The following is a 9,657-nucleotide window of genomic DNA, read 5'->3' as shown; positions in this document are numbered from 1 at the left end:
TGGACATGTCTCATCTTCAGGGTCACCATGAGTCAAGATCAACTTGAGGGTGGTTAACAACAACAAATATATATGTATATTTCAAAAAAAGCAAACCTTGATTTTGCCATCTTATATAAGGGGCACCATTTTACTGTGCCATTGTGTTTAATGGCACTTGAGCATCCATGGATTTTGGTGTCCACAGGGGAAGGTCTTTTCTCCCCTTAAAAGTCAGCAGACAAATGTTTCCAACCCAATTCCACCCATGATTTCCACTACACCAATCAAATCCACTTCATTTTTGCACCAGAGATTGCTGGCAGGAAGGATGTGGAAAAATACAAATCAGTTACAGATCTGTAACTTGAATACTGCGGCCCTATATAGACGGGCACTTTGTGCCGGCTGGGGGGCGGAGTCAGGGTGTAGTGTCTCCATGACGTACATCCCTGCTCTGCCCCCAGGGCACCATGAAACTGCATGCCACCCACACCACACGGTGTGCGATGTCACGCTGCTCCTCTGGCACTGCATCCAGACGACGCAGTGATGAAGGAGCACTGTATAGCCACAGCGCTATAGCTATCACACCCTTTCCAGGATGCAAAAAGGAGTCACTTTTTGCACCCTGGAAAGGCCAGATCAGGGCCGCAGGGTGTGATTGCCACAGCCCCATTTGTTTGTACAGCCCTTGAATTTCAGCCTACATTTGCCATTACACATGAAATAACTTAGATATTCTAGTTTTCTGTATTTTGATGTTTTATTATTTCTTGGTCTTTACATATTTTCTTTAATACTTTTCAAGGGATATTTCCCCATTGGTCCAGAAAATTCAGAACATCTTGTAATGAATTCAGAGTTAATAATAATAATAATAATAAATTTTATTTGTATACCGTTTTTCCCTAGATCAAAACTGTTTACAGACTATAAAACTATTAAAAACATCTCATAAAAATAGATAAAAACAAGTAATACAATTATACAAATACAATCATTTAAAATGTTTCCACCTTGTTAAGTGTGTTAGGGTGTCATTCTGCCTTCCAGTCATATCTGACTTATGGTGACCATAAGGCAAACTTATTACAGTGTTTTCTTGGTAAGTTTTTTCAGTGATGTGCCCAAGGTGACCCAGGGGGTTGTCATGGTTCAGAGGAGATTGAAACTCTGCTCGGTAAAGTCATAGACCAACACTCAGACCACTATGCCACTTTTTAATGGTAGCCTGTGTTAAAGTCCATGATTCCACCCAAGAATGTGTAACCATTCAATGCACATTCTCAAGGCTAATGTGAAATTTTCATTGTACAATACATTGTTCCATCTTTAAATGGTACTCTGGATCATCTGCAGTCTAACCATCATTGCTTGATTAGGATTCCACTACTCATTCACCCAAATTTTAAGGCATATAAATTTGCTCCACATTTTCATTCTGGCACTTTACTGTATATACTCATATATAACTCTCCAAATTTTAGTCAAAAAATTGACTCATAAAACCTAAGTTGACTTAATGTAAGTGTTGTACTTTAACTCTAACAAAAATGAAATAAAATAAAAATAAAATAAAGGAACCATCTCATTCTCTGAATAAAGTAGCAAATGGTGAGAGCTTAGCCCATCTTGGGAGCAACTAAGAGAGTGTTTCCCAGCATTAGTCCTCCAGATGGTTGGAGTTCAGTTCTCATAATTCCTGACTGTTGGCTAAGTTAGCTGGGTCTTCTGGGAGCTGAAGTCCAAAACAAATGGACCAAATGTTGGGAACCACTGACCTAAAAGAAGCACTGACCCCCTCTACTCTTCCCACCACAGCACTGCTTCTGACCTTTTTGAATGACTTTTTGGTGACAGTGGAAACTCATGCTTCCCCTGAAAGGAGCACTGAGATGAATTAGGCTTTGTTTGAATAAAACATTTGGGTGCCTTTGCCAGCTTTTCTGGAATAAAAGTTATCACAATAAAAAGTTATCACATCATTGCTCTAGTCATCATTTTCTGTGCTTTGCCTTTTCATCCTTTTTGACATGTGTGCGTTTTCTTAGCCCAGTCCAGTCCTGGTGGCCTCCCCCACACATCACTGCCTTGAGTCCCTATATTGGGAGAATGGCGGGATGTAATAAAATGAAATAATAACAATAATAATAATCACACAGCCACCAATTGTTCCCTCCTTATCCATCTGGCCTTTTGGTTGAACACAAACAGTAATGCCTGCCGGAATTTAGGAAGTTCTGTGGAATCATTTTCTTTGCTTCGTCCTTTACATCCTTTATTAAATGCCCCCAAGTTTTACCCTCGACATATCTACGGGTCAAATCAAAATCCATAATTTTGGCCCCCAAACCTGCCCTCAACTTGTGTTTAAGGTGGATTTATAGTCAAGCATATAGGGCAACTTTTTTTCTTGGGCTGCTTGCTTTGCCCTAATTATTATGAATTTAATTTTCTTAACATTTATTTTTAGAGTGTCATCACTGTGTACTTCATTGGTTTTATTTAATCATCTTTGCTAATTATCTGTTTTATCAATTATAATGCTGTATTGTTTGCATATATTCAATGCTATTTTGGATGTTGTTATAATCTATACATTAATACTGATGGAACCCATGCATTTAATAGTGATATAACCTTTTAAAATGAGATTCTCAGACTGCAAATTAAAAAGCAATGTTGAAAGTATGCATTCCCATCATACTTTTCATATTTCTGTGTCCTTTGTGTTACAAAATCAAGGGTGTAAATTTCCAACAGTTTGTATTGCTCCATCTAGGTCCCCCAGACAGGTACTACTCACTGGAATTGTGTGGGAGATAATATACAAACTTCAGCTGTGGATACAAGAATTTATTCTGGTTCCAATTTATATTTGTAAACCTTGTAATGGCCATCATTGCTAATGGGATCTTATCCAAACACATTTCGAGAACGCGTTAAAGGAATGCAGTATTCTATACATTAAAAATTGCCTCCATCAATCTGAATTCTTTCAAAATACTTCTTCAAATCTAGCCTCCATGAAGGTTGCCAATATGTGATTTAAACCTATTTTTCTACATAAAAAAACTTGCTAATTAATGAAAATACCTGATTATCAAGATAAAAAGACTAAATGGATTGAGCAGGTAAAATACCTCACAGCTAACAACCATTGCCTCATGGCCATGGCTCATCTGAGTTTAATAATTGGAGGGAAATATTCTTTAAATGTACCAAACCATACGCGCTCTTATAGGTAATAAAAATACAGATTACATTTAAGGAAATTCCAATTCCAACCCACCCACCCCCTTCCAAAAACTTGGTTTAATTTAATAAATTCCACAGAAGTAAAATAAACTGTAAGCAATTATATCTACAAGCAATTACATAGCTGTGCTCTGGTGCCACAACAAACTACACTTCCCAGAATTCTATAGCATTGAGCCATGACATGGCAGTTCAAGTGGTATCCAACTGGATTATGTCTGCAGTGCTGGTGTAGGTTTTAGCTTAGCTTTCCATGTGACATATTAGTCTGAAATGTGGATGGTACATATTTGAATGAAGGAACACTTATTTTATGCACTGCCTATGTTTGGTGTGAATTGATATATGCTTACTCCCTCGGTGATAACTCGATCATGGCTACAAGGAAGGCCTTTTTTCCTGAGCTGAAGCTGCTGCCATCATTTTATCTTGATAAACCCATGTAGAATGTTTTTCTGAGGGCTTGTGGTGGTTTCCCTTCAAGTCATTTCTGACTTATGGTGACCCTAAGGCAAACCTATCATGGGGTTTTTCTTGGTAAATGTCTTTGGAAGGGGTTTGCCCTTGCCTTCCTTTGAGGCTGAGAGAACATTACTTGCCCAAGGTCACCCAGTGCGTTTTCATGTTCAAGTGAGGATTTGAACCTTGATCTCCAGTGTCATAGTCCAATGCTCAAACCATTACACAACATACTTAATGAGCTTCATAAACAAGCAGGGATTCCAACTCACATCTTCTCACACCTAGTTTTATGGTGTAATACTAAGACAGTAATCCCTGCACCAGCTAGCATCTCGCTGCTTCTCCAGATCCCAACATATAGCAAAGTGTCTGGCAGATTGTTTTTCAACACCAGGAATGGTGGATTAGACTGATGGATAGCCATTTATGTCTTTCAGGCTCTGTCCTGTTTTTCCCAGGCCTCTTCTATATGCTCTACTAGTTGTCTCAGCAATCCAGGCCTTTCTCTGACAAACAATTTCCCTTGAGAATTATCATTTGCAGATGACACCAAATTAGGAGGCATAGCTAATAATTCAGAGGACAGGATCAAAATTCAAAATGACCTCAATAGATTAGAAAGCACTGTTGAGACAGCTGTTTTGCAACTAGTAATATGTTGGGAACAGTTGTTTCAGCTGGGATCACTGGGCGGTGGGAGGTTCAAGTATCTAACCATACTGTAACCTCAACACTGCCAAGATTGCTTGATCATGATCACTAAGGCTGCATCCAAACTGAAGAAATGATCTAAGTTGACATCACTTTAACTGCCATGGTGCAATGCTATGAAATTCAGGGAACTGTAGTTTTGTGAGACATTTAGCCTTCCCTGACAGATAGTTCTGGTGCCATGACAAATTACAATTCCCAGAATTCCATAGCATTGAGCCATAGCAGTTAAAGTGATGTCAACAGTGTGGATGCAGCCTAGGAGGTGAGACTAGTTTAAACATTCAACTCAACAAGCATTGCCATCCCTAGACCTTAGTGTTAGTAAGGGTTGGTTTAAAAGGGGGGTTGAATAGTTGGAAGTTGTAAACGTCGTTACTTTCACTATCAGTGTATATGATGGCACTTTACATGAGTATCTTACAATTGCTAATTTCACATTTCCGTGCTGTGGGGCTTACAATCTAGACACAACACACAAGAAAAAGAGGGTGCCAGTAGGAAATAGGATTAAGTCCAACAACTATTAACTGATGTCTCCCAGAGCACTGCAACTGCAAGTTATATCCAGTCAGAAATGCTCTCATCATTTTCTCTAAATATGTCACTGTTTTGTTGTTGAATCCTATCTAACTGTGTATACTTACAGTAATTTATAGGATTCTGTTCATAAATGTTAACCTGTTCTCCAGTCTTTATAAACAACGGCAAAGATTCAAGGGTGGGGGAGATGAAGATCTGGACTGTCCACATGTGAGTTATATGATCAATGGATGTTTTTCCATAGGAAGTCGTAATTTTGCAACATTTTTTTTAAAATGCACCTTGGTAAAATGTTAACTGAAAAGAAAACAAGACATTATATTGCTTGTAGCAAATGAGAGAATGAAGACTACATATAGCTCAAGAAACCATCACAACAGTAACAGACTTTTATTTTAGCCAGGTGACTGAACAGTTTGCATTGATTTATTTAAAGTTTCAGGGTAAAGAAATCATACAGAGTAGTCCAAACAAAGACATTCAATTTATTAGACTTTTGCTTCTTTAAACATACACTGTCCTCCAGTGGACTGTGTACAACATCTGAGAGCAGAACAGTTCTTACATCTGTCAACAGTGTAGAGAATAAGTCTGTTCTCTGTAAAATCCATCATTTCCTAATTGATCACTTTATTTTTGGCATATATTTATATATGCTACTTTTAGAAACATAAACTTTTTATACTATTAATCACTTTTTCTGGTTAATACCAGTATTTTTAAGAATTAGTATACTGACATGTTTGACATTTGAAAAGACAACAAACACATGGCATAGTATTGTCTTGTATTACTTCCATTTGAAGTATTTCTCATAATAAAATCTTATTTTTAGGCTTAATTCTCACAAACATTGGATGAGGTGATGAACCTATTTCTGGATCGTACCATTTCAGATTGCTGGTGGGGCCTCCCATAACTAAAAGCTACTCCATATGGGAGGGGGAATCCCTGCAGATAGCAAGATGGCACGTGCAGAGGGCATATTTTTCACCTTTATAAAGGCAAATTTAACTATGTAAGAACAGGTTTAACCCCTCATCTGCTGTTTCTGCAAAGTAGGCCTTTTTCCCTGCCAATAAGCAAACGTACTCAGCTCAGAGTGCTACAAATCAAGTTTTCCAGAGCTATAAGGAATGGGTTTCCAGAACTGCAAGCATGTCAGTTTCCAAAAGAAGCTTGGTATATTGGGAGAGCTTGAGGTATTCTCCTTATTTTCAGTAGATCTGATGGCACATCTGACAGCACTTTTCATTATTGCCACCATAGGCAGTCAAACGAAGGTAGTCACTTTGGGGAAGATGGGAAAACAGTCCAATGAAAAATGAAGGCAACAAGATTCATTACTTTAGTGTTCACATTAAATGCCAGTTTTGCAGTTTCACTTGAAACCAACAGCGATCATGAAACGTCATGAAAGATTTAAAAAAAATCTCCTAGAGCAATTACTAAATGAATAATTGTCACACTAGATCAGTAAACCCCAGAAGAAATAATAGTAATAATAATAATAATATTAATAATAACAACAACAATAATAATACCACCAGTGTGTCAAATCTTAGGTCCTTTCTCTACAGTATCCATGTTTTAGACACAATCCATAAAAATCTGCCACGTTTGGCCACATTGCACATTTTTTTCTTAAAAAATGTATACAGATAAAAATGCCTCTTTTTAGATTCCTGGTAAAAATTCTGAAGTTAATGTCCAACCCAAAAGTTAAAAGATCCGGAAAAAAGGTATTTAAATTATTATTTACAAATCCAACAAGTAAAATGTCCATCATGGCTTCTTTCCCATCCTCCTAGCAGCTGTCAATCTTTCAGCAGCTTCCACAGTTCTTGGGCACTTCATAATTGATCATCTGTCATTTTCAGCAGTTCTAGAAGGGCCCCAACAGCACCAAAATAACCCTTCAAAGTGTTTAGGGTGGAAATGAGGGAAGTGTGTTAGTACAGTACAATAAAATCCCAAATCCACAAAATAGCAATACCATTATTGGGCCATCCATTGTCACAATGTTACACAAATGTCACATAAAATAAAAGACTGTTTTGATAGTCAAATATCTAAAAACATCTCACAGAGATATGGTAAAACAGCGATTAAGAGACAGAAAGAATCTGCAATACCCAATTTCTATTTTACTGGATAGTTAACAATGCAGCTCCTGCAAAATGCTAGGAAGAGAACACTGAAAATACAGTACAATTGATTGTTCTGTAATGTTCTAAAACCGGATGGCTTGTAAATGAGTAAACACTTCATAAATCCCACAAATGCTTTAAGCATGAGGCTTGTTTCAAAAGCCAGAACACATTTGTGGTCATATTCGTATATTTGGTTGTCATATATATTTTCTGTGAATGGACTTGAACTGAGGAAATATTTGAACCCTCTGAAAATACTTTGTAAGACATAGCATATGTGAATTTATTTTCCTTGGACAGAAACCACTCCATATTGAAGAACAAACTCAATATATCTTACAGTTTCTGAATAAATTTACTGTCATACCCAGAAAGAGATCTAGCTACTCAATATGACATGAACATGGGTGGAAATGACCATTTTCACAGTGACAGGTTTAACATTCCGCTCTAAATTGTTTAAAGGGCCAGTACATACTTTATGAAGATCACTAGAAACTACTTTAAATAATATCGCCAGGTGGCTATAACCATGTAGTGAACTATTTGCACTTTCTGCCCATAATAAAGCAACGGTCTCCAAAACGCTTCAAATGACCAAAAAGATATGTGGTCCAGAAAAACTGTTCAATTATGCAAGTTGTGTTTGTTTGCTTACAATAGTGGCAGGCAACTGGGGGAGGTTAGGGTGACTGCATTAGCCCCACAGGAGCCCTTGGAGGACTGTACCCCTAAAATGGCAAAGAACCCTTCAAAATGTGTGAAAATGCTGTCCCACACACCTTAGACACAATTGGGGTGTGTGTGTCATTTTTGATTGAGAAAAAAACCTTTTGATTCCTGGGTGCTGCATGTGGCTGATCATGGCCACACTTTTCCCATCCCTAGTCTACAAGCTACTGCAACCAAAAATTTCCTCTCCCTCTCCCTCTCCCTCTCCCTCTCTCTCTCTCTCTCTCTCTCTCACACACACACACACACACACTGTATAGTATTCTGAATAGTCTGCTAATTAGTGTTTGCTTTTGTTCAAAGCTATTTATGTCTTCTTCCAGCCAAAAATGGAAGATTCCCCACCCTACTCCATAGTTTATTTCTGGACCCCCAATGCCACAGTGGTTAAATGCCAGTGCTGCAGTAGTATTGCAGCCACAAGGTTGTGAGTTCAATCCCAGGGCTTCAGGCTTGACTCAGCCTTGCATCCTTCTGCATGTTGCTAGAGTACCCAGCTTGTTGGGGGTAATTAGCTTACATGTTGTAAACTGCTTAGAGACTACTTAGTCCATTGTGAAGCAGTATAGAAATGTAAATGCTATTGCTATTGATTTCTTAAATACCATATGAAAAAACTCTAGGATTTTCCTTTGTCTTTTTTATAGTTGTGTGAGATCTGTGTTGATTATTCTTTATTAATCATGGGCTGAATCTAATTAGCAACTAACCATGGATGGCAGGCTCTTTGATCCAGCAGCAACTTCCATAAGCAGAGTGAGAGGAGAGGTTTCAGTGACTCCCTTCCAACTCGAAGTACTTCATAGCCACCTAATCTGCTCCGGAATGTGAAAAGACCCTTCAAAATAGGCTAGGATGTGGTGTGCATGGCTTTAGAAGTGTGTGTGTGTGTGTGGGGGGGGGAGAGAGAACTGTGGAAAATCATTTTCTTTCCCATTCCTGACAGAGGCTTCTGTTGAATCAAAGAAATTTCTGTCTGTCAGCAATTGAGTACAACCCAGTATTCGTTCTTAATTGTTCTGTTCAGGTGGCTGCATTTCTATTATTGCAACACATCACATCTATATTTGTATGGATACTGATCTTTCCTTCCATTCATGTTGTTAAATATTGGAGAAGATCAGTGGCTACTTAGATCTTGCAAGAATTCACAAATAGTTGAACAAAGTTTGTATCATCTTCTGTTTTTCAACAATTATTTACCTCATGCTCCAAGAAGAGAGCTTTGAGTTGTCCCTTTGACCAATAGTCCATGGCATAGGCTAGTACCTTCATGGCAACCATGTTGATTCTCAAAAAGTTTCCAACGAACACCACTCTATCAATGTTCTGAAAAATTTAAGTGAAATAATTATATTTGAAAGAGTGTCCTTTTCAGGTTAAAACATACAAAGTTTTACAATAGTGGGCCAAAACACACTATGGAAGTAATCCAGTTTGACACTGCTTTAACTGCCCTGGCTCAATGCTAGGGAATTTTGGGAATTGTCTTTTTGTGAGATATTTAGTCTTCTCTGTCAAAAAAGATCTGATGCCATAACAAACTACAATTCCCAGGATTCCCTAGCACTGAGCCAGGGTAGTTAAAGTGGTCTCAAACTGGATTATTTCTGCAGTGTAAATTGGACCAGTATTAACAGTTACAGAAGCTCATTCATTGTCTTTAAAAGTGGGATATCAAAACAGAAACAAAAACAACATTATCTGACTTAGATAGAGTATCGTTTTTTAGGCAACACTGCAATATTTCTACTTTTATTGTGGCTGTTTTGTACAGACTGGACAGTCACTCTGTTTCCCCCTTCCATTTAATGCT

The 9,657-nt window shown here is 38.0% G+C and overlaps 1 protein-coding gene across 5 annotated transcripts in view; it reads right to left on the bottom strand.

Moving 5' to 3' along the window:
* Positions 1-5,328: 5,328 nt before the first annotated feature.
* Positions 5,329-9,657, bottom strand: part of LOC149318700 (pantothenate kinase 1) — a 37,557-nt gene continuing 33,228 nt past the window's right edge. For all 5 annotated transcript variants that reach the window (XM_089510307.1, XM_089510309.1, XM_089510308.1 and 2 more), the window contains 2 exons: positions 9,045-9,170; positions 5,329-6,872 (listed from right to left, as the gene is read on the bottom strand). In XM_089510307.1, coding sequence (XP_089366433.1) covers positions 6,810-6,872; positions 9,045-9,170 — 189 coding nt within the window. In that variant the 3' untranslated portion in view covers positions 5,329-6,809. The remainder of the gene's footprint in view (positions 6,873-9,044; positions 9,171-9,657) is intronic.

The sequence above is a fragment of the Sceloporus occidentalis genome, unplaced genomic scaffold, assembly GCF_023333645.1.
Source record: "Sceloporus occidentalis isolate IW3139 unplaced genomic scaffold, rSceOcc1.0.p SCAF_2, whole genome shotgun sequence".
NCBI classification, from domain to species: domain Eukaryota; kingdom Metazoa; phylum Chordata; class Lepidosauria; order Squamata; family Phrynosomatidae; genus Sceloporus; species Sceloporus occidentalis.
The sequence above is the reverse complement of the archived record's forward strand: the minus strand, read 5'-3'. Positions and strand labels throughout refer to the sequence as shown.